This window comes from Tamandua tetradactyla, chromosome 13 (genome assembly GCF_023851605.1).
Source record: "Tamandua tetradactyla isolate mTamTet1 chromosome 13, mTamTet1.pri, whole genome shotgun sequence".
Lineage (NCBI taxonomy): Eukaryota > Metazoa > Chordata > Mammalia > Pilosa > Myrmecophagidae > Tamandua > Tamandua tetradactyla.
The window spans coordinates 28,417,016-28,443,061 of record NC_135339.1 but is presented as its reverse complement, the minus strand read 5'-3'; the positions used below and the strand labels follow the sequence as shown (position 1 = coordinate 28,443,061).

The following is a 26,046-nucleotide window of genomic DNA, read 5'->3' as shown; positions in this document are numbered from 1 at the left end:
ATAGTTTTACTTCTTCCTTTCCAATTTTGATGCCTTGCGTTACTTTTTCTTATCTAATTGCTCTGGCTAGAACTTCTAATACAATGTTGAATTAAAGTGGTGATATTGGACATCCTTGTCTTGTTCCTGATCTTAGGGGAAAAATTTTCAGTTTTTCCCCATTGAGGATGATATTAGCTGTGGGTTTTTTGTATGTTTCCTTCATCATTTTAAGGAAGTTCCCATCTATTCCTATCTTTTGAAGTGTTTTCAGCAGGAAAAGATGTTGAATTTTGTCAAATGCCTTTTCTGCATCAATCGAGATGGTCATGTGGTTTTTCTGCTTTGATTTGTTGGTATGGTGTATTACATTAATTGATTTTCTTATGTTGAACCATCCTTGCATACCTGTGATGAATCCTACTTGGTCGTGATGTATAATTCTTTAAATGTGTTGCTGGATTCGATTTGCTAGAATTTTTTTGAGGATTTTTGCATCTATATTTATTAGATTGGTCTGTAGTTCTCTTTTTCTGTAATGTCTTTGTCTAGCTTTGGTATGAGGGTAATGTTGGCTTTATAGAATGAGTTAGGTAGCTTTCCCTCTTCAGTTTTTTTTGACAAGTTTGAGCAGGATTGGTACTAATTCTTTCTGGAATGTTTGGTAGAATTCACATGTGAAGCCATCTGGTCCTGGACTTTTCTTTTTGTGGTGCTTCTTAATGATTGATTCAATTTCTTTACTTGTGATTGGTTTGTTGAGGTCATCTATTTCTTCTCGAGTCAAAGTTGGTTGTTCATGCCTTGCTAGAAAGTTGTCCATTTCATCTACATTGTTGTATTTATTAGCATAAAGTTGTTTGTAGTATCCTGTCATTACTTCCTTTATTTCTGTGGGGTCAGTGGTTAAGTCTTGTCTTCCATTTCTGATCTTACTTATTTGTATCCTCTCCTTTTTGTCAGTCTAACTAAGAATCCATCAGTCTTACTGATTTTCTCATAAAACCAGCTTCTGGTTTTATTGATTTTTCTCAATTGTTTTCATGTTCTCAATTTCATTTATTTCTGCCTTAATCTTTGGTATTTCTTTCCTTTTGCTTGCTTTGGGGTTAGTTTGCTAGAAGTTCTTTCTTTAGTTCTTCCAAGTGGACAGTTAATTCTTCGATTTTTACCCCCTCTTCTTTTTTGATATAGGCATTTAGGACAATAAATTTCCCTCTTAGCACTGCCTTTGCTGTGTCCCATAAGTTTTGATATGTTGTGTTTTCATTTTCATTTGCCTCGAGATATTTACTGATTTCTCTTGTAATTTCTTCCTCGACCCACTGGTTGTTTAAGAGTGTTGTTGAGCCTCCACATATTTGTGAATTTTCTGGCACTCTGCCTGTTATTGATTTCCAACTTCATTCCTTTATGATCTGAGAAAGTGTTTGTATGATTTTAAATCTTTTTAAATTTATTGAGACTTGCTTTGGGACCCAGCATATGGTCTGTCCTTGAGAATGGTCCATGAGCACTTGAGAGAAAGGTGTATCCTGCTGTTGTAGGGTATAATGTTCTATAAATGTCTGTTAAAGTCTAGCTCATTTATTGTATTATTCAGATTCTCTGTTTTTTTTATTGATCCTCTGTCTAGATGTTCTGTCCGTTGATGAGAGTGGTGAATTGAAGTCTCCAACTATTATGGTAGACATGTCTATTTCTCTTTTCAGTGTTTGCCGCATGTATTTTGGAGCATTCTGGTCCAGTGCATAAATAGTTATGATTGTTATGTCTTTGTGCTTGTAATCATCTGTTAATCTTGCTTCAACATGTGTATATTTAATGCTTAGCACTAGTCTATATGTCAGTATTTCTCTAATTGTTTTGGTTTTCTGAAGCTCATCTCTAGTAGCTTCCTCAGAAAAAGCTCATGGAGCAATATTTCTGCAGTTCTTGCAAGTTAACAGATTGTCTATCCCCTTTATCCTTGAAAGTCACTTCTGCTGGATATAAAATCATAGGCTCATACTTCTTTTTCTTGAATATCTTAATCATGGCACTCTGTTTTCTTCTGGCGTTGTTTTGCTTTCAAAAACTGATGACATTCTTTGTGCTAAAGGTCAAATTGCTGTTTTTGCCTAGATACACAGATTTTAAAATTTGTTAGAAATGTGGTTTGGTTTTGATAATTCTGGGTTAATATAATTAGAAACTTGACATACTCTTTCAGTATGTAGTTACAGGTCTTTTATTTTTTTGTCAGGAAAATTTTCTTAAATTACGTATTTTTAAATAATTGTTTCATTCCTTTTGTCTTCTTCAGGGACTCCTGTTAACTACATTTTAGACCTTCTTTGCCATCCTTATTCAATGTTCAGTTAAAAATTCAATATTCAGTTTTTCTTTAATTCTTTTTCTCTTCCTTTCTTTTTAACTTTTCCTCTTTACCTTGTGTTCTCTTTTTATTTTGTGGACAGGCACTGGAAATCGAACCCGGGTCTCTGGCATGGCGGGTGAGAATTCCCCCTGCTGAACCACTGTGGCTCACCCTACCTTGTGTTCTCTTAAAGCATTATTTATTGAGCTTATTTGCTTTTATATTCCTTCTAGTTTAGTCTTTAATTCCTGAAATTATTTATTCCTTTCTCTAATCCTGTCACCTTATTTTTTATTTTAAAATTCTTATATTGTTTTTTTGTGCCTTATAACAATCTCTTAGCACATTTTGAAATATTTAAATTTTTTATCTGTCTTGTAACAGTGTTGTTTCTGGCCTGCTGGCATTTGTTTGTAGGAACATGATTTTGTTTCTTGTTCTCTTTTTACAGTGACTTTGAATGGGATTTGACCTCACTATTTTTCTGTTGCTCATTCTTAGGTTAATTTAATTTGCCTAAAATTTTATTATGAGGAAGTTTGAATCAAATAGCTTTTCTCATTCACAGAACTCTGTTTTCTTGTTCTGCAGAAAAACACAACCACCTTTGAGATTTCATGACTCTGTTGCCCTCTTTTGTTTTATCTGACCCTTCTCTTTCTATCTCTGTTGTCCCTGTCCTGTTCAATATTGATTCTACTTCCAACAGTTTCTCCTTTGTATGAGGCCCTTGCTGAAAGAAGCCCTAGTAAATCAGTTTTCTGAGTTCATGGTGCTAGACTGTTTTTCAGAACTTATCATGGACCCCTTGTATTCATTCATTGTTGTTGCAGTGGCAGCCATGGGTAGGGGGTAGAGGAGGGATTGCTTACCTAGTTTCAGCTGCTATTTCTTCAATTGACCTGCTGTACTTTCCAGTGAATACCGGTTGGTTTCACAAGGGTTTTCCTGTTCTCAGGTCTGCCAGAAGCTCTTTATTTCCTTTTGTTTTTCCACACACAGATGCCAGTAATACATAGATCTTACATCTCTTGTGATTCTTTTTCCCACCCCCTGGTATACTGGGGTTTTGGGAAACACTATGTCACCTAGTTTTGTTTTGTCTGTGGGTTTTGGTTTTAGTATCCAAATTGCACTTTCTCACTGTGAGAATTCAGAAAGATCTGAAAACTATGCTTTGTTTTTATTTGGTGTACTTCTTTTTAATGTTCTAATTTTTACTTTTTTTGGTTTTTTTCATTTTTAATTAATTTGTTCATACTTCTTTTTTTAAAAGCAAACTCTGGCTGACTTTATTAAGGAAAAGTTTTATTGAGTTACTTTTTGCCAGTCTGTTCTGGCAGGCTTCTAATGATATCAGAATCACCTGGATCAGTGATAGCCATTGTGCATGCTTGGTAGTATTTTCTGCATACTGTTCCTCAATTCAATATTAATTGCCACTGTGGTGATGGAACACCAATTTTGGTCATGATGGCATAGTGTACTCTATTTTGTATATCCTCAAGGCTGGGCAGGATGACATTTATCTTTCCCTTGCCTGATCATCTTCAGAGTCTACTTGTATTTCAGCACATACGTTCCACTTCTCCTAACAAATTGGAGGTTAGAGTTAATTCACTCCAGTGACTTTTTCATCTTCCTTGTGGCCACCATCTTCCTACCTTAGGTGTAGGAAAACCGCAGTCAAGAACAGCTGCCAGAATGACAAGGAATAGCTGTTTGTGTACATTATATATATACATATACTGTACACAGTGCTTAACCATGATTTAAAATTTCAAATATCTAGGAAGAAGAAAGAAAACGTCAAGAGGAAATGGAACGCCAGCGTCGGGAAAGAAGATATATTTTGCCTGATGAACCAGCCATAATTGTACATCCAAATTGGGCTGCAAAAAGTGGCAAATTTGATTGTAGTATCATGTCTTTGAGTGTACTTTTGGATTACAGATTAGAGGATAACAAAGAGCATTCATTCGAGGTAATGTTTTCAGTTTGTTTGAATTAGGTTGCAAATAAGATTCACATATGATTGATTATCTCTTAAATCTCTTTGTGTGACCTCTTTCATCTCTTTTGCTTTGTTGTGTTCTTATAAAGTTTCCTACAGATTCAGGTTACATTTCTTGGTTTGTTTTAAATGTTCCTCAGTCTTCTGTGTTTCCTGTTAAGTGTTAGTTGGGTCTAAGCCTTACTTATTCATGTTTGGTTATTTTTTTTCCTAAAATGCTTCATAATTAATGATGTGTTCTTTTTATCAGGATATCTGATGTTTATCTTTTCAACATGCATCATTCTTTGTACCATTATTTTAGAGCTGCTTTATAGTTATGTCATTTTTGAAAACAGTTGAATTTTTTTATCTGTAAGTGAATGAATGCTTCGTTCTTCAGAGATGTAAACTATTTTAAAGTATCAAATAATTTTGTAGTACCCTGTTCAAAATCATAATATCTAAAATCATAGTCATGCTCAGTTATTGTATCTAATCAACATATCTCACAATATTTTATTTTTTTTAATTATGTTGTAAAGATCAGTCATTGACCCAGGGGCTCATTGTCTACCCAGTGGGAAGATGAAAATGAAGAAAAGTGCCTTGAAAAGAGATCTTTATAAACAAAATATAGAGGCAATTATAAAATATGAAGTGCATGTTTCTAAACTTGTTATAAACATATTACAAGTATTAAAATTTTCTATTTTTTAATATATTAATAGTCCCAGTAACCAAATGATGTTAAATGTTAGATGATATTTGATTTTACTTTAATTATATTAGCAGTTGTCTTAAATTTAAGTGGCTCCTAATAGTAACTTCCATAGAGTAGTGACTCAAGAAATAAGTAAATGAAAAAATAGTCTTTGGTGCTATCTGTACTGCTTTATAAGAAATACACTGAGTGTCTAATGCTATTAAGAGGATCTCAAATTATGCTTCTCTGGTGAAAAGAGACAAAGGGATTTGAGAAACAGTCCTTTTGCTAATGTAGCAATCTTTTTGTTTTTCCTCATCTAACATATCCCCTTGATTAAGTCTCATTTCAATTTAACATTAGAATTTTAGTGCTTATAGAATTCATTCTGCTCTTGTAGTTACTATTCCATACTTTCAACCTAAGACATTATAATTGCTGCTTTCTATTGCTAAGAATAGAACATAGAAAACTCTAGGGAAATGATAAGCCTCTTCATTCACTTACACAAATTGGATATTTGTTTAGTTTACATCAATGGTTAAGAGAATGTGGAATTTTCAATATCTTCAAGGTTGTTTTACTTATAGTAGATTTTTTTCTATTTTAAATGTATAAATATGAGCATGAACTTAAAGAAAATAGAATCTGTTGAAAGCAACAGGATCCTGTTCTTTAAACCTAATATAGCTTTATATTTATACACACACACACAGCAGAATTAGCATATCATTTTAGATCCATTTCTCATGGAGGCCAGCATAGTAGCAATTTCTGTTTCCTACTCAGGGTTTTGAATTATTTCCCTCACTGATTTTTCAAATATCACGTGATCAAGGAGGTCCATGATTGCTCTCTCTTGTTACTTTATTTACTCCTTATCCTTTGATATTTTTTTGGTTATTTCCTACTCCTCCCTTCTAGTTTATTAGCTCTACAAGAGCAGGGGTTTTTCTCTACTTTCTTCACTGCTGTATTTCCAGTGCCTAAAGCAGAACTTGTCTTTGGTACATATTAGGCATTTGATAAAAATTTGTTGAGTAAATGAATCATGAAACTTGGTAACTGTCTTAGGATAGGGGAAATCCTTTATTTTCTACTACTCATTTACAAATTTTCTACAATAGGGTTATTAACTTTTTTATTAATTAAAAATTAACAAATGAAATAAAAATTAACATAGATAATCAGTAATTCACAATATCATCACTTAGTTGCATATTCATCATTTCTTAGAACATTTGCATCCATTCAGAAAAAGAAATAAAAAGACAATAGAAAAAGAAAACGAAAACAGAAAAAAAAAGATTATACCTATCATACCCCTTACCCCTCCTTTTCATTGCTCACTAGCATTTCAAACTGAATTTATTTTAACATTTGTTCCCTCTGTTATTTATTTTTGTTCCATATATTCTATTCGTCTGTTGACAAGGTAGATAAAAGGAGCATCAGACACAAGGTTTTCACAATCACACAGGCACATTGTAAAAGCTATATCATTATTCAGTCATCTTCAAGAAACATGGCTACTGGAACACAGCTCTACATTTTCAGGCAGTTCCCTCCTGCCTGTCTCTTACATCTTGAATAACAAGGTGGTATCTACTTAATGCGTAAGAATAACCTCCAGGATAACCTCTCCACTCTGTTTGGAATCTCTCAGCCATTGATACTTTGTCTCATTTCCCTCTTCCCCCTTTTGGTCCAGAAGCTTTTCTCAATCCCTTGATGCTCAGTTTCAGCTCATTCTAGAGTTTTTCTCAATCCCTCGATGCTGAGTCTGAGCTCATTCTAGGATTTCTGTCCCATGTTGCCAGGAAGGTCCACACCCCTGGGAGTCATGTCCCACGTAGACAGGGGAGGGGGTGAGATTGCTTGTTGTGTTGGCTGGAGGGTTATTAACTTTTATGTTTAACTAAAACTTTACTGAACATGTTTATATCTTCAGAAGGTTTTTTTTTTTGAGAATTTGAAGCTCCTCATCAGTATTGATAATCAACTATTTTAAATTGTAATTGCACATAATTGTTAAATGTGTCAAGCTTTTATTTGATGAATTACTGAGTGCTGCATGTATCCAGTATTCTCTTAAAGTTGGCTTTGTTGGTCTTGGTATCTTTTTGTAGGTTTCATTGTTTGCAGAACTTTTCAATGAAATGCTTCAAAGAGATTTTGGTGTCAGAATATATAAATCATTAGTATCTCTTCCTGAAAAAGAGGACAAAAAAGAAAAGGATAAGAAAAGCAAAAAAGATGAGAGAAAAGATAAAAAAGAAGAAAGAGATGATGAAACTGAGGAGCCAAAACCAAAACGGAGAAAATCAGGCGATGATAAAGATAAAAAAGAAGATAGAGATGAAAGGAAGGTCTGTAATTATTTCCATGACCAGCAAGCTAGTTTAAAATTTTTCAGTTAATACCTGGATTTAACACAGATAACACTGAATTCCAACATTGTAGTAAAATTTAAAGCTCAAACTGTTAGGAATTTGAATCTTTAAGATTAAGTCTATATAAACATATACAATTAGTTTTCTGGGAGTTCATTCATAGAGTATGTTACTTTTAAAAGAAACTTTAAATTTGCAAATTATTTCAAGTATGTTTAATGAATTTAAAGTGTTTTCTGGTTTAGTCATTTAATGATTAGTGAGATGGCTTTTGTAAGGCATTTTAAATTACAGAAAGAAGATAAAAGAAAAGATGATTCTAAAGACGATGATGAAACTGAAGAAGATAATAATCAAGATGAATATGATCCAATGGAAGCTGAAGAAGCTGAGGATGAAGAAGATGGTATGATCATTCAAATTTACTTATTTCTCTTTAGGATTAAAAATACATGTTTGCTGACTGAATCACTGTAATCTGTAATTTTTATATTTGTTATTGAGAATCTAAAATTTTCTTCTAGTGAGAATCTGATTTTATTAAGTAATTGTGATTTTATTAATTTTTACGTGAGAAGATAATGTTTTAGGGCATTTATTATTAACGTATATGTCCTATATGTAATTAATTCTTACCCACCTTGAGGAAGAAAATTCCCCTGGACTGCTAATTAAACTGTGTCATAAAAGGTATACTAGTCCAGATGTTACGGAGAACAATTTAATTTGAAACTGTATTTACTTTGGTCACCTTTTTTTTATTAATATGAAGACTATAAAGAACACATATAATGTGTTTGTAGGGTTTAAACACTTAGGATAATCAACACTCCTGTACCTTTCACCCAAGTTAAAAACACACCTTTGCCAGTAGGGATATTATATAAAATATTTTACAATAGTTATTCTGACCAGTTAAAGCAAATGTCAGTCTGAAAGTACCTATTAATCTCTCTGTAGATTTGTGGCTTTTTTTTCTCAAGATGAGTAAAACCAAAAGATCTTAAAAATTGCTCATCTGTGAGGATTATTATTACTTAAGGCATATCTGTTTGTCTCTAATTTTTCTGACTTCTACCATAGCGTTTTATCTTTGTTCTCATTAAGAAAAATATTCAAACATGCAGAGAAGTTGGAAGACTCATCCAGTGGACATCCATGTATCTAACAGTGTTGGCTCTATAAGTGTTAATAGTTTGCCTGTTTTGTTTTATTTCTTTATGTATATGTGTGTTTCTTATCCACTTGAAAGTAAGAATTCTTCAGCCTGCTAAGAATAAGGGCATACTCTTAACTAACCACAATTCCATAATCACACCTAAGGAAATTTAGCAGTGACCTCATAATAACTATCTATTAATATCATATACTATATAGTTTAGTTCTACTATTTAGTTTTAATTGCCCAAATATCTCAGTAGCAATAAAATAATAAGCATATACCAGTATTATTTCACTTAAGAGAGAAATTTTATACTAAAAATTCTCAAATTTATATCTTGAATTAGACCTCTCTACCAGTCTCCCACATTCACTTGCCTACTTAACATCTTCGGTTAATTATCAAACACACAAATCAAAATGAACATGTCTAAAAATGAATTCCTGATTTATATATCTTCCTTCACCAAACAAAAACAAAAGAAATCCCCTTCATCCTCAGCCTTCCAAACTCATTTTCATTTGATGCAATTTCATTGTCCTTTTTTATTTTACTCACATCCCACTTCTCATCAGTTCTACCAATCTACCCCAATCCAAGCCAAACTGTCTCTTGCTTAGACTTTTTAACAGTTTCCTAACTGGCTCTCCCATACAGTTACCAGAATAATCTTTGTAATATGTAAGTGATTGCATTAATCTTTAAATCCTTCCACTGGCTCCCCATTTTGCTTAGAGGATAAGTCAAAGTATTTGCAATGATCTAAGGACCATACCATGTCACATCTCTAATTTCATCTCCTACTACACTTCTGCCTTAACTCCTCATACCTCAGCCGCCCTGGCCTGATTGAACCCATGAGTAAGCCTGTAGGCACTTTCCCAGGATCTCACCTTCCTGACCCTCTGATACTTATCTACTGCTCAAGTATTACTTTCTCAGTGAGTTCTACTCTGCGCCCCAACCTATTTAAAATTGTGTTTCCCCCAGTCGAACACACATTCCTGGTCCCTCCTTACCCTGCTGTAATTTTTCTTACTTTCTGTGGGACTTACAGGAAACTATGCCATTATGGTTAATAGTATATCCTATACAGTTTGCTTATTTTGTTTATTATCTATGTTCCCCCACTTGAATGTAAACTCTTATATAAGAAAGAGAGGAATCTTTCTGTTTTCCTTGCTGATTATGTTCCGAGTTCTTAGAATAGTCTAGATATCTAAATATTTACATTTTAGTGAATATCATAAACTGAAAAGCCAAATAGAGTGGTAGAAAATTAGTGTACTTTTTTTAGTTTCTTGGTTTTTCCAATTTTGCTTGCTTCTGTAATCATGGTTTTATCATTTGTTTTTCAAACTTTTTAGTTCATCTATTCTATGAAGTTTTCTAGAGACTACTCTTTTGCAATGAAAAGGTGGAATTGGTGATTTAAAAAATGAAAACATATTATTGAATCTTATTAATAATCAGAATACCAGACAAATAGTGAGACCATTTTTTACTTATCAGAATATGTTCTCTAAATATTTATGGAATTAAATCCTTTTAATTGATTCAGTAAAGTTGATTTTATTTATTTTTCCCCCTCTTGTAGTCACTTAATAAATTTCTTCTTTAACCTTGAAATTAAATTTCTTATAACATCTAAACAATTCCCTCAGTTTAGTTTATTGTTACTTATATATTTACTTGCTGTTCATCTTTTGAAAACTGTTTTCACAAGTAGTTTCATTTTCTGCAGTAGTTGAAAATGCCTGTATTAATGATTTGTGTGTGTGTGTGCTGTTATATTTATTTTACAGATCGGGATGAGGAAGAACTGAACAAACGAGATGACAAAAGAGATATCAACAGATATTGCAAGGAGAGGCCCTCTAAAGATAAGGTATTAATTGATTACTGTATTCCCTAATTGCTTTATCCCAAATTTATTATTAGGTATAACACAATCATGCAAGTTTTTAGTCCTTAATTTTGCTAAGAGCAAAATTCAGTCAGTGTTTTTAGTATCTATAACTATGTCATGTAACCAGTATAACTTGATTCCTTTATCCCATGCACATGCACCACGTCAGTTCATTTTGGCTAAGATGATGCAAAGATCTTTTCAAGTTATTGCTGTTATGTAAACACATTCTCAATTTCTCCTTTTTCAGAGGTAAAAATTTTTGCATTATCTTTTTCTGCTGCGTTTTCTTAGGAAAAAGAAAAGACTCAAATGATCACAGTTAACAGGGATCTATTGATGGCTTTTGTTTATTTTGATCAAAGCCATTGTGGTTACCTGCTTGAAAAAGATTTGGAAGAAATACTTTATACTCTTGGACTACATCTTTCTCGGGCTCAGGTAATTTATCTTGTGAATATTTAAAGTGAAAAGCATTTTTAGTAACTTTTGAAAAGAGTAGAATAATGTATTTAATTCCATATTGGTGCTCAGTTTACTTTTTAATCTCTTGGCTCTTTTTTTTAAATACAAATCACAATATAGGCTAATTAGAACAGTTAAGCAATCCTAAAATGTATAAAGTGAAAATATTAAAGTCCCCTCTCCCTCTTCCTCCAGTTCTCCTTTTCAGACCTATGCATTGTTTAGCCTTCTAGGTCGTTTTCCTAAGCAACTTAGATATATGATAGTCCCTTTATCTTAATAAACAAAAAAAAATCATTCTATACGTAGCGATTGGCAATGTTTTTCATTTAGCAGTGTATATTGTGAACATTTTACCATGACAGTAGAGACCTACTTCATTATTTTTATGGCCACATGCTATTCCGTAGAATAAATGGTCCATAATTGACGTAACTAATTCCATATTGCTGACTGTTTTCCATGTTTTGGAATTTTTTAAACTATGCTGTAATAAACATCCAGGTACATATATTTTAATGTATGTGTATTTCTTTCAATATTACACTTTCCCCCCCCCAAATGGTACCTTGGATTTTAGATTTATGTAGAAGAACATTAAAAGGACAGCTGTTCTTAGTGGGAGAGGATACCTGAGACTCCTGCTTTGCCCCTTTTTGACCTTTTAAGGCCCTACCTGGAAACCCAGAATATTATGAAACATAGTTTGAAAACAGTTGCTTTCATCATATGTCAGCATTAGGCAAATGAGAAAATAGTTCTAGGAGAATCAGAAATTATTTTCATCTTTTTTAATTTTATACTTGCTTGCATAACAGGTAAAGAAGCTTCTTAATAAAGTAGTACTCCGTGAATCTTGCTTCTATCGAAAATTAACAGACACCTCAAAAGATGAAGAAAACCATGAAGAGTCTGAAGCATTGCAGGAAGATATGCTAGGTTTGAGCATATTATTTAAAAGTATTGCATTTTTATTAATGTATTTACTAAATGTAGAAAAAAATAATTTACTGAAATATGGGGTCATTTATGTTATAGGAAACAGGTTATTACTTCCAACACCAACAGTGAAACAGGAATCCAAGGATATGGAAGAAAATGTTGGCCTCATTGTGTACAATGGTGCAATGGTAGATGTAGGAAGCCTCTTGCAAAAATTGGAAAAGAGTGAAAAAGTAAGAGCTGAAGTAGAGCAGAAGTTGCAGTTACTAGAAGAAAAAACAGGTATGGAGCAACATTGGATGTATCAGTACTTTTAACACTGTTGGGATATATATGTATACGTACACATAAATATGTTTTGTTTTTTAGTCTAATCACATATGTAACTTTACTTTTTGACCATTTCTATTTCAGGTTATAAAATTGCTTTAGCTTTATGAAAATTAGTCTTAGTCTTCATGTGCATTCTCAGGTTCCTGTGTGGTTCAGTTGTATCCTTCTCAGTTCTCTTCACATAGCTTTCAGCAGTTTCTGATACTTTCTTTTGTCTATACAGTCATCTTAAAACGGAACTTTAGTTTAGAAATAATGCTTTGTTGAAAACTGAATGAAATGAGTATCGCAGTGTGCTTTTTAACTAAAAAAGTAGATGTTTATAGCCATTTTAAGGAGTTTTATTAGCCTAAGTGTTTTTAACCTTAAAGTTAAATTGGAAATTTTAGGGGAAAAAAATAATAATGAATTTTGTATTTTTTTGAACAGATGAAGATGAAAAAACCATACTAAATTTGGAGAATTCTAACAAAAGCCTCTCTGGTGAACTCAGAGAAGTTAAAAAGGACCTTAGTCAGTTACAGGAAAACTTAACAATTTCAGAAACCGTGAATTTGCAATTTGAAGACCAACTGAATAAGACAATCAGAAATTTATCCACAGTAATGGATGAAATCCACAGTGTTCTCAAGAAGGTTGTTCATTTGTAATTTTAACATTTTCATAGTTTCAATATGTTAATGTATTTGTGGCATTTTTAGTATATTTTAATGTTGCTAAGTTCCTAGTCGTTTTTCTAAAAGAAGCAAGTTATGGTGGTAGTATTTTGTCGTTCATGAGTTTAGTGCTTCCCAAAAGATTGTATTTCTTTAGAGCTTAATTGCAATTTTAATATGGTTCATATGTACAGACTTGTAAAAGCAAGTTTGTATTACATTTCTATCTGAACTAGACAGTACGTTTGACCTTCAAAAAGATAAAAACGTTTACTTCTTTTTAAAATCCATTTATTCTTGGGCAGAGTTTTTGCAGGAAATCTCTTTGGGTACCAAGCTGTCAAAATTCATTACTGTTCTTTGTTATTGGAATAAATCTGGTGACTCGGTGTCATTTTTAAGTTAACTTAATGATTGAGAGATCTTCTACATTCCAGTCTCATTCAGAAGACAAGAAGAGTGAGGAATCTGCAGTGAGAGGAATATACTACTACTGTTATTCCTAAGAACCTCTGATTTCTTAGGATTCAGATGTTTTTTTTTAAATATAAGAAGCCAGGCTGCATAGAATTGAGAGAGAGATTTCTTTCATGGTTGACTTTCCATATATAATAATGAATGGGCTATCTGGAATATTTCTGTTTACTGACCTTTGTTTATTATTTTTAAAGTTAGATTTCAGAGAATCTAATAAAGTGTACTTTTTCCTTGTCTTTTATAGGATAATATGAAGAATGAAGACAAAGATCAGAAATCCAAAGAGAATGGAGCAAGTGTATAATAAAATACATGTAGTGATGAGAGATGGTGTTAAATAATGTAATATAAAATCATGATACAAGAATGTTTGAAAGTGATGCATGTGTGACTTTAGTAGTATAAATATCTGTTAGTTCAAAAGATGTATAAAGTTTTATGAATGTGAGAATCTCTGTTTTTGGAAATTGCTTGTAATTCCTAGCATTCAGATTATTAAACACTCCTTGAGTGAAATAATTTTGCATTGCAAAATGTTTTAGGATGAACTTTGTTATAGTTTTAACCCCAATAAAGTTCATCAATTTAACTGACAGTAGTATTTAATTACCAAATGTCTTTTATTAAAATGTCTAGAGAAGTTTAATTTTATTTATAGATTATTATTAGATCTTTAGTTTTTTAATCTACCTTTTACAATTGTAATATAAACACAAAATAGCACTTTGCTGAATTTTTGAACCGGAAAATTTTTTTACTTGCCATCAAAAATTCCCCTTTATCAGTCTCTAAAAGCATTTATTCAAAAGTCAGTTTATCTGAAAGATAATACATAAAGAAAGCAATAGACAACTGTCATCATTATTGTATATATTAGGCTTTACATAAAATCAAGTATTCAGATGTTAATGACACTGCTTTCAATTAATTGTTCCACTTTCCCAGAATAGCACCTATATTACTTTTAATTTTCAGGGTTTTTTTAATTTAATGCAGTGTATGGCAAATGTACAGTTTAGTGCTAGGTCAGTAGATGTCAGTATGATGTCTTAAATTAAGCCTTCTTTAATTAAAAATAATGTTTTAAAATTAATCTGTGTAGTTCCTTCAGAATTTTAGTGGATGCTTGAGTTGATTGACTCTTAAAAAAGGTAGGAAATAGGTGATACTCTAAAGCAGTGGTTGTGAATTGGAGCTGAATTTGTCCTCCCAGGGACCATTTGACGTTGTCTAGAGACAATTTTGATTGTCACAACTGCAGGGTGATACTGGCATCTAGCTGGAGCAGGTCAGGGATCTGCTAAATATCCTGTATTGCATAGGATGGCCCTCCACAACAAATAATTACCCTGCCCAAAATGTTCTTAGAAACCCTGTTCAAAAGGAATACGAAGGTAAAAGACATATTATCTTTCTACTTATACAAGTGAAAATCTAAATTACATCTTTAAGCACATGATTAGTTGTGTTTTTTTGTTTAAATAATCTTTATTGGAATGTTTCACTGTCATAAAAAATAGATGCTGTGTTACAGTTACAGCTTATTTCATTTTGTTTTACTTCATTTTATTTTGCTAAAATAATATCTAGGATGTCTGATAGGTGAATGTGAGAATGTACGTACTATGTTACATATGATTTATACCTAAGTGCAGTTCACTTGGCCCTTACAAAAGGATTTAAATACCTGAAATTATTTCCAATTGATTTCTGTTGCTGTTTCTAGTCTTAGGGTTTATTGATCCTTTCCAAAGTCAGATTGCCAGTCAATCTGTATTATTCATTAATGAGTGAGATGAAACATTACAGGGCAGTTGGAAAATGTTTTTCTCACGGGAAATCTTGAAGGTCGACTTCAAATTAATTACAGACAGTAATGAGATGAGTAATACTTTGTAGAATATATTTTTTTAAACGAGAAATATGATTATAAAGACCACCTGGCAGGCTTAATTTTTCCAGATAAATCTAAATTAAAATAGAATTGGAAGGATGAGAAAGGCTCTAAACCATTTCATTTTGTTACTTAGAAATAAATTTCTTACAAAGTTATTTCATTGGAATTAGAAATGAGATGACTAAGCTGAGGAAAAAAGCAAGTTACATATAGAAAAATTGGTTTTAGAGAAAATGAGAGACAGAAAACCTGTTTTTGGCATTTAAAGTATTTTGGCTATTCAGATGTGAAATTGCAGGCAGTTACTGTATTTTGTCATCTGACGTTAATTAGGTCAAAAAAATTTAGTTAGCTAACAAAATGTAGTTAGCTAGGATAACTTTCTAACATTCAATTTTATTTTCCCATTCTTTTTTATGTTCTGGTTTTCAATTTTTACTTTTCTCATTTTGCTTCAATCACTGTAGGACAATTGAAGACAAGAATTTAGCTTTTCTTTCTAAAGCCTAAATTCTAGAAAACTACTGTTTTCAAAAAAAGCACCAACAACAGAAAACTTTTTAGTTTTGAAAAAATGAAAATAGACATACTTTACATATGTCACTTTTCATTCTATTCCTTCTCAAACATTTTGGTAATAGTCATGCTTTTTAATATGTGCCTAGTCTAACTTATTCCTAACCATTACCTATTATCTTGTTTGAACTTGAAGATAAACATTGCCTTATCTAAATCAATGTTTGTCCACAAACTATAGAATTCTTCTCTGATTTTCTCAAGTTGTGTGTGCACCCATTTAAGAACATATGAAGTGCTCTCTTCTTTCACCCTACCAGTCCTAAAATCTTTATAAGTCTTGTAGCTTGAATGAAGAAAAGGGAACTCTTAATCCTATTATAAAATGCAAGGTTTATCTTATGAAATGGAAAAGGAATGATGGTTTTTTTGCCGTTAATAGGTCTAGTAGAAAAGAGAACTTCCTGTTTTCTATTTCTGGCAGTGAAAGTGATGATGAAGCATCATATTCCCAGTATTTATTGATGATAGAATTTAATTTCAGGATGTAGTACCAGAATCTATAAAGCTGTATTCTTCTGAAAAAATTCAAGAGGGCAAAGCCATTAAATAAAAAAATTTTAAGACAAGCCAAAGAATTGATGTTATTGGGAGATGTATCAAAATATTTGGAGTACTTTCTGGAAACTAAATTATGGAGAAATGATCAAGGGAGAAGAGTTCAGCGTATAATCAGAACTGCTCGTTGACACTCATTTCACTTAACGACCTGAAAAATCTCAAAAATTTGTTTTAAACTTTTTATTGTTGGTAAAATATACAACTCAGATTTTCCCATTTTTGCCACTTTCAAGTTTACAGTTCAATGGTAATACACATTGCTGTGCTAGCATCATCAAAAGCCACTACCAAAGCTTTGTCATTACCTCAAACAGAAACTCCCCATTAAACAATAATTCTCCATTCCTTTCATCATCCAGCCCCTGGTTCTAATCTACTATCTGTCTCTATGAATTTCCTTTTTCTAAGTATTCCAAATAAGCAAGATCATAACAATGTTTGTCTTTTGCATCAATTGGTATTAATCTGATTTTGGATGACAGTGTTTTTATATTCTGTCATTATTGGTAATTCCTTGGAAAACATCTCAGAATTAAGTGGAACAGAAAAATAAATATGAAGCCTGATGATGACGTTGGTTTTGGAAACTTGTAACATTCTGCTAAATGAATTTTGAGTAGGTTAAACATCAATGGATTTGTCTATTAGAATATGGAAGAAATGTACAGTAAATCTATTAGGAAATATACCCATGCCTACAAAGCTTTACAGCATTTGGTGAAAACAGATAATGCTTCTAGTACATAGCAAATAGTCAAGATATTCTTTTTAGATACTTAGAATTGTGTTTTTTCCTGCTAGAATTTTAGCAGGAAAAGAATTGTTTCTTCAGTGCTTGGCGGAGTCCAGGCAACCTTTCATGAATTCTGTCTCAGACAGGTAATTACTGACCTTTGTGAGACAGTTCATTGATAGCCCAGAGCCTGAAATCCCTTTGCTATTTAGATCTTTAAATACTGGCTAGAGTTTATAAAAAATACCACAATGAGGGCATAGATTTTATTTTATAAGGACTTTGAGGTCACTCTGACAGTCATATAGTGTAGGAGAAATGCACCTTCTTTTCCCCACTTCTTTGACGTTGCCTCTTAAGCCCAGTTTACTCCTCTTCTCAGTCATTTGCAATCTGCAAATTAACTCTGACCTGCCTTTGTATCTTTAAGTCTGAGATAACTGAAGTGTTTTTTTTCATTGTCAAAAACCACGTAGGCTTATTTCTAGTGACATGAAGTTCTAAAAATTACGAATCGAAGATGTCATTAGTTTGAAAAAGGTATCTTGATTTTTGGTAAAGATTGGAGTGCACACAATTATTAGAGGCCCACTAGGATGCTACTATGCAAATCATAGTAATATGTAGCATATTTCCTGGTTTGTTATGCAGTTGCTATGTCTGTAAATTCTAGGGGAAAAAATTGGCTCTCTTTACCCTTTATTCCCACCACAATTTTGTATTCAGATTATTTTGGAGTCCATTTAAATTGATATCTAGGAGTATCTTCAAAAATGTGTTAAATGAAACTGCCTTAGTCTTATAATAGACGATAATTAAACAGTTTATTAGTCCAGAGTGGAAAACTTTTGTAGGAGAAGGAGGGTGCCGGTGTTGATTATATCAAGACATTATAAGCTGGGTCTGTCTAAGACAAACAACAATATATGGTTATCGCCTACTTATTTTTTAACTTCTTGCTGTGTTCTTGATGACCAGTTAAAAAACAAGCCTTGGGCTTATACATTAATGAAGATTAAGTTTGTAGCCCCAGGTTGTTTTGGAGCATAAATTATAGAGGTTTTCTTGTTGTATATGATGTCAAATAATAAGATAGTGTACTAAAATCATTGAGTCAGCTCCATATTTCAGCCCTGTTATTGTGCTATTTAAATTATTGCTATTTAAATGTGGTCATTATGTCTGAACTAAGGGAGTGGTTCTCAAACTCTAATGCATTAGAATCACCTGGGGGGGGTGTTGTTAAAACACTGATTGCTGGGCACCACCCTCACAATTTCTGATTCAGAAGTTCTGGGTAGGGCCCAAACAGCATCTCTAAGAAGTTCCCAGGTATTGCTGCTACTACTGGAGAACCTCCAAACTCATGTGCAGGAAGAGCAGGTTTTCTTATTTAATTTGTGATTAAAAATGAGGAGAGAAGTGACAGTTGGTCTTGGAGATCCATAGCTGAGCAATTTGGACTTTTCCATGGGTATAGATACTTACATTAGATATGTTATTATATACTGAGAAATATTTGTTGAATGAATGCAAGTATAAGAACATTAGGTGGTCACTTTGAGATAGTTTTATGGGAAGGATCACTGCTTAAGTGAAAAGATTAAACTGGGAAGAATCAGTCATCTTTTACAGCTTTTTTTTTTTCCTCATCTTTAAGCAGGTAATTCCTTTTTGGGGTGTCAAATCATAATCTAACAGGGAGTTTGTGTGAAGATGCTAAGTACTTGGAGAATGTGGTTGGTGAGGGGCCTTATTGGATGGCAGGGCAAGAATGCTTGAGTAAGTTATTGGGCAAAAATTAAAGATCTGAAGGCCAGCAGAGGGAAAGGTTTTTTAAAAAAAAAAGCAACAATGGCTTGTCCACTAGTAGGAGGATTGTCAGAAGGATCTTTTCAAGAAATGTGAATTGTTAACAAATGTTTTCAATTCTAAGTTCTGCATATCCCCAGCCAGGAGTTAGTCTTCCACCTGTGTCTTAAAGGAATTTCCTATAGGAATTGTTTTGAATGTCCAAGGTAAAAGGCAAGAGAAACTTTATTCAGCCTGCATTAAGTGTGTTTCTAGGATGTTGCTCGATGGAATATTTGTTTTTATAGGTTCCAGAGAGCTAGAATCTAGGTAGTTATTCAAGTTGAGGGGATACATATATGCATATTTTAGCTTTAGAGCTTTACCTTTGTAGCTTTGCATTTGTAATTGAAAATGAGGAGAAATCTTCAAGGTTCAATTTCTTTTTTCTTTTTATTGAACATAGCTTTAAACCTAAGCTCAAATTTGTTATTTGATTTTACCTTCTTTAGGAATATTCAGGATGGAAGATGTATCTTGCATTTAGTGTGATATTTGAAACCTTACCTACTGGATATCATAAGAAAACCAAGTTTCTATTTATTTTAGTTTTCAGGGAAAAATTAGGCCCAAACCACCTCTACCATCTAATCATCCTTTACTATGTGCTAAAGACAAGGTGCCCTGTTTTCCCTCTAGGCCTTTCCACAAGTGCTTCTGTGATGACAATTTATTAGAAAAGCTCTGCAGGCCTACCCATGAGGCATTTTAGATATTTAAAGAATAGGAATTGAGGAACTAGAGTATGTTGATTATCAGTAAAACTGATGATATGGGAGTCATCCTAACTGCTGCTCCCCTAGGCCCTATCCAGCGGTGCCAGTTGTCCATATTTTTGTTTACAGGCTGACTTCACTATCTGAAGGTATGACCTGGTAGGTGGAGAGTAATGGAGTAGGGCCGAGCAAATGGTGGTCCTCCAGACAGTAATAGGATTACTAAAAATCGGACATTGTAATCTTAGTTCCAGAGGAGTTTGTCAATTTGAAGTAGACTTCAGCCAGTAGCAAGATTATGTTGGACAAAGTGCATCCCCTAAATAGAGAGGATTTTACAAACTGTCAGGGACCCAACCGAAAAGGCAGGGTTCAGGGCTGAGCCCCAGGTTTAGAAAATACCTTGGGCAAGACCAGGAGCCAAGGTAGAGACTTTATACATATTTCCAGTGAAGATGAGCTTGGTGTGAGGTCATTTGGGGTCACTACATTTAGAAGATCAAACATAAATCCCATTCTTTGTTGTGATGAAATCCTAATGTGTTAGGCACGGTTTGAATTGGTTCAGAAATCAGATTAGGCTAAATCTAGTTTAAAGATCTCTGATACCTATAGCTAGGTGGGGCTGATATGCAGGTTCAACCTCTGGTAGTTTTACAAACATTAATTAATCAATATCTAAGTATTTTAATTTGATGTTTTGTTAGTGTGAGATAGTCATTTAAAATTGAGTAAAATTAAATATAGTGTGCAATAGAAGAAACTTTTATAACTTAAGAATAATAGACACCCTATTAAAACATTCTTACTCTGCAATGTCCTGGATAATACTAGTTTGTTGTGTTTTTTTTTTACACTGCCCCCCCCCCAATGACTTTAGTTCCTGGTATGTGGTGGTAGGTTGCTAAGAGACATTAATTACTAAAGTTGGAGACTGCACTACATCCCACCAGTTTAATAAAGTGACTATCAGCTCTAAATGGTCTTAGATTAATGTTTAGAAAGGCTCAAAATCCGTCATGATATAATTTCTAGTGGACCTCTGAGGTTGCATGGAACCAGCCAACAAACCCTTATTACACAAATCCAGAGTTGGAATAAAATGAGAATCCTGCCATTCTAAAGCTAAGCCTTCAGCTCCACATTGTTGCTGTGACAAGGCTTGATCATGTTTAGCTCTTGTTTACCTGGGACCTCCAATAGTTTGCAGATAAAGATCATCATAGAAAAGTTGGCCAGGAATAAAGCTATGATCCACCAGCTTCTTTCTTCCTTGGGGCATTCACCATTGATCTGGTAGAGGAGTACTCTTGCATATACGTGAACTCAAGACCACTAAGTAAAGCCAATGCTTTTAAAGAGTCTATTTTCTGTAGGAGATCCTAAGCTGATGTTAGTCTTTGTATGTTAAGAAAGGTTGGTCATTAAAGTACATGACTCTGTCAGGAGAACTTCCTTTTAATGATAATAAAAACCTTGCAGTCTTTGTTGGAGTAACTAGGTTTTAGTTTATCATTGTTTTTATGTGTCCTTATATTTTCTGTCTAAGTAGATATTTTAAAATATCTTATTTTCTAAGGTGTTTAAACTTTAAAATTATTTTGAAGTCTAGGTTTAGATATTTCAACCACCTTTTTAAGTATTTGGTTCTTGGCATTGTTTTATAGTGTCTTAAGAGTAGATAGCTTTCCAATTCACTGCTTTAAGACCTCATGTGCCCTGGACCTAACATCAAAGTATTCCATATAATCACTTTAATTTTTCTTCTTTATTGCACTATTGTAGTATAATTATAGTGAACATATGGTTAAGAGGAACTTCTGTATGAGGCAGTTTCTGGGTTCTCAAATTGGGGGTATTAATTTATCTTAGAATTGAATATTTTTTGAGGCACTTTTTTGTACATTAACATTTATTTGTATTTTTATAGCTTTTGCCATATAACTCCTCGTCCACTAAATAAGGTTCCAATCTCACCATTGATTATATAACACGTGATTCTAACAATAATTGATATTGTAGTATTGCTCTAGTAGTTCGGGCAAATGAAATTTCATGAAGCCCAGGGAATAATTTTGAATTTGATTTATAGGAATTTATAGAGATTAGTAAAATGCTAATCTTGGAGTTAGAAACCTTTAAAAAACTTTTCACATCCGCAGAGACTGACATTAGGAATCTGCATGCTGCAGTTCATGATCTTTTTTTTTTAACTTTTTAATTATATTGTATAACACATATACAAAGCAAAGAAATAAAAAAGCAATAGTTTTCAAAGCACTCTTCGACAAGTAGTTGAGGACAGATCCCAGAGTTTGTCATGAGTTACCATACCATCATCTCAGATTTTCTTTCTAGCTGCTCCAGAATGTAGGAGGCTAGAAGGCTTAAATTTTTTTTTTTAATTGTTTTTTAGTATTTTTTTAAATACCAAGAAACAACAAACAAACGCAAACATTCTTAACTTTTGATCATTCCATTCTACATATATAATCTGTAATTCACAATATCATCACATAGTTGCATATTCATCATCATGATCATTTCTTGGAACATTTGCATCTATTCAGAAAAAGAAATAAAAAGAAAACAGAAAAAAAATTCATATATACCATACCCCTTACCCCCTCCCTTTCATCGATCACTAGCATTTCAAACTAAATTTTAATATTTGTTCCCCCTATTATATATTTTTATTCCATATGTTCTACTCGTCTGTTGACAAGGTAGATAAAAGGAGCATCAGACACAAGGTTTTCACAATCACACAGTCACATTAAATATTTTTTATCACAACAATCGACTTTTTCTTTCTTTTTTGTGAAAATAACATATATACAAAAAACAAATTTCAAAGCATAGCACCACAATTAGTTGTAGAACATATTTCAGAGTTTGACACGGGTTACAAGTCCACAATTTTAGGGTTTTACTTCTAGCTGCCCGCAGATACTGAAGACTAAAAGAGGTATCAATTTAATGATTCAGCAATCATATTCATTTGTTAGATTTTATCTTCTCTGTATAACTCCACGATCACCTTTATCTTTCTATCCTTCTCTTTAGGGGTGTTTTCATGTTGGAAGGGTCTGCCACTAATACGGGGTAGGGAGATGGAACTATCTGATGTTCTGAAGAGGCTGGGCCCTCTAGGTTTCAGGACTTAATCTGATCCAAGGACCCATCTGGAGGTTGTAGGTTTCTGGAAGGTTACACTAGTGGATGGAATCCTTGTGGAGTCTTATATGTTGCCCTAAGTGTTCTTTAGGATTGGCTGGAATGGTCCTGGTTGAGGTTTGGCAGGTTATGATAGGTAGCAATGTCTAACTGAAGTTTGATCATTCTTGATTTTCACATTCAAGATAAACCGAAGACATAAATTAGTCTTGGGATCAATTTGCTATGAAAATTCTCCTTTGCAAGGTTATGTAAGAGTTTAGGAAATTAAAGTAGTGAAAATCATCTTGTTTTTTCCATTCTAAAGGTGAGAAAAGGCAACAAAAATACCAGTTATTTCTTCTGGTCCCCAGATAAATAAATGATAAAAGGTTCAGTGTTTCCTATCATCTGATCTCAGTAAAACCTCAGATCCACTTCCTAGTTAAACCTGGCCTCCCAGTCTTTTTACAAGATTCTGTTTCCAAATGCAGCTCACTAGTTATCTCTGGTCTTTTTACTTTCATTAAGGCAGGGAAAGAGCAGAATGCAATTTTAACATGTAAAAAATTAATATTTAATCACCATTCATTTTGTTTCTTATGTAGAGAGACTTGTAAGCCAATCCTGGGCCACACAAAGACCTCGTTGTTTCTGGCTATAACATAAATATTTAATTAAAGGAAAACTTCCTTAGAACCATTCTTCCATTGAGCCAAAAGTACACCACCCTTGGCCTGCACATACACCATTTCCCAAATCCATCTGTTAACTTACCTCAGGCTTTTAACTAGCTTAAGTAACTCGGGAGGCATTCACCTGGCAGTTGGAAATGTTTTCAGGGGGTGAGTGATTAACCTTTGAGCTGCCATTTCCAGAAGAGAACCTATCAAACAATCATCACTATACACATCTGAATTTGGAATAGAATGAGAATCCTGCCATTCTAAAGCTAAGCCTCAAACTGCACTGTTAATTATTTCTGTTTTAAGGCTTGATCATATTTAGCTCTTGGTTGCCTGGGACCTCTAATAGTTTGCAGATAAAGAAAACCTTAGGAAACGAGGCCCGGAGATAAAAGCTATGATCTGTAAGTTTTTTGCCTTCCTCTGGCATTCACCACTGCCCCAGCAGTACTCTTGTTAAAAATTATTAAGGATTTGTTATAAATAAATCCTTATATTTGTTATAAATAAATCCTACCTAAAGATTCTCCTTTAATAAATAGCAAAGCAGTTCTTGTTTCCTTTTTGTCTGTTTGGGTAAAGCAAAAGGTTTTTAAAAAATGTTTTTATTTTAATTTTTTTAAAAAATATAACAAACACAAACATTCTTACCATATGATCATTCTGTTCTACATATATAATCAGTAATTCGCAATATCACCACATAGTTGCATATGCATCAAGATCATTTCTTAGAACATTTGCATCAATTCAGGAAAAGAATTTAAAAAGAAAACAAAGAAATTCGTACATACCATACCCCTTACCACTCCCTTTCATTGATCACTAGCATTTCAATCTACTAAATTTATTTTAACATTTGTTCCCCTTATTATTTTTTTTTTATTCTGTATGTTTTACTCGTCTGTTGATAACGTAGATAAAAGGAGCATCAGACACAAGGTTTCCACAATCACAAGGTCACATTCTGAAAGCTATATCATTATACAGTCATCTTCAAGAAACATGACTATTGGAGCACCGCTCTACATTTTCAGGCAGCCCCCTTCAGCCTCTCTATTACATCTTTTTTTATTTCTTTTAATTAATTTATTTTTTAAATACCAATAAACACAAACAAATGCAAACAGTCCCAACTTTTGATTGTTCTGTTCTACATATACAATCAGCAATTCACAATATCATCACATAATTGCACATTAATCACCATGATCATTTCTTGAAACATCTACATCCATTCAAAAAAAGAAAACAAAAAAATTCGCACACACCCTCCCCCTTCTCCCAACCGATCACCAGCACCTCAGTCTAAATTTACTTCAACATTTGTTCCCCCTATTATTTATTTTTATTCCATATGTTTTACTCGTCTGTCGATACAGTAGACAAAAGGAGCATCAGACACAAGGTCCCCACAACCACACAGTCAAATTGTGAAAGCCACATCACTACACAATCATCTTCAAGAAACACGGCTACTGAAACACAGCTCTGCATCCTCAGACAGTTCCCTCCAGCCTCTTCACCACATCTTGACCAACAAGGCAACATCCATTCAATGCGCAAGAACAACCTCCAGAACAACCTCTCCACTCTGCTCAGAATCCCTCAGCCACCGACACTCTACCTTGGCTCATTTCACTCTTCCCCTTTTTGGTCGAGAAGGTTTCCTCAATCCTTTGATGCTGAGTCTCAGCTCATTCCAGAATTTCTGTCGCACGTTGCCAGGAAGGTCCACACCCCTGGAAGTCATGTCCCACACAGATAGGGGGAGGGTGGGGAATTTCCTTGTTGTGTTGGCTGGAGAGAGAGGCCACATCTGAGCAACAAAAGAGGTTCTCTTGGGGGTGACTCTTAGGACTAATTTTAAGTAGGCCTGACCCATCCTTTGTGGGGTTAAGTTTCATATGAACAACCCCCAAGATTGGGGGCTCAGCCTATAGCTTAGGTTGTCTGCAATGCTTGTGAAAATATCAAGAATTCAACTTGGGGAAGTTGAATTTTCTCCCTTTCTTACTATTTCCCAAAGGGAAATGTTCAAAACACTGTGGGATTATTTGGGGCATCACTCTGGACAAACCAACAAAATCTCATGTCCTACTTAAGGTTCCATGGACTCATGGCATTCAACCAAACTGTCTACATGAGTTATATTAGAAAATGCACCAGTCAAAATAGAGATTTTGTACCAAATAAACATTTCTTGCTTTAGTTTCACACATGTTAAAATTTTAAAATATTAATTGCCATCTATTTTCAGCACCTTGCAATAATGACATTCCTTTGTTCTTCCTCATGCAAAAACATTTTTTTAATTTGTACATTTAATCACTATCATATACTCTAGGCATTCCTAGATTATACCATCTCAGTCTTTATCATCTATCTTTCTTTCTGATTTCATTTGTGCCCCCAGCCCTCCTCCCTCTATCATTCTCATATTCAGCTTCATTCGGTGTTTTAACATAATTGTATTACAGTTAGGTAGTATTGTGC

The 26,046-nt window shown here is 33.5% G+C and overlaps 1 protein-coding gene and 1 pseudogene across 3 annotated transcripts in view; one reads left to right on the top strand and one right to left on the bottom strand.

Annotated features, from left to right (window-relative positions):
• Positions 1-13,961, top strand: part of CCAR1 (cell division cycle and apoptosis regulator 1) — a 56,818-nt gene extending 42,857 nt beyond the window's left edge. For all 3 annotated transcript variants that reach the window (XM_077125093.1, XM_077125094.1, XM_077125095.1), the window contains exons 17-25: positions 4,131-4,322; positions 7,167-7,406; positions 7,725-7,836; positions 10,398-10,480; positions 10,796-10,942; positions 11,785-11,905; positions 12,005-12,190; positions 12,671-12,876; positions 13,619-13,961. In XM_077125093.1, the coding sequence (XP_076981208.1) occupies positions 4,131-4,322; positions 7,167-7,406; positions 7,725-7,836; positions 10,398-10,480; positions 10,796-10,942; positions 11,785-11,905; positions 12,005-12,190; positions 12,671-12,876; positions 13,619-13,678 (1,347 nt within the window). In that variant the 3' untranslated portion in view covers positions 13,679-13,961. The remainder of the gene's footprint in view (positions 1-4,130; positions 4,323-7,166; positions 7,407-7,724; positions 7,837-10,397; positions 10,481-10,795; positions 10,943-11,784; positions 11,906-12,004; positions 12,191-12,670; positions 12,877-13,618) is intronic.
• On the bottom strand, positions 3,655-3,994 carry LOC143653811 (large ribosomal subunit protein eL30 pseudogene; annotated as a pseudogene).
• Positions 13,962-26,046: the final 12,085 nt, after the last annotated feature.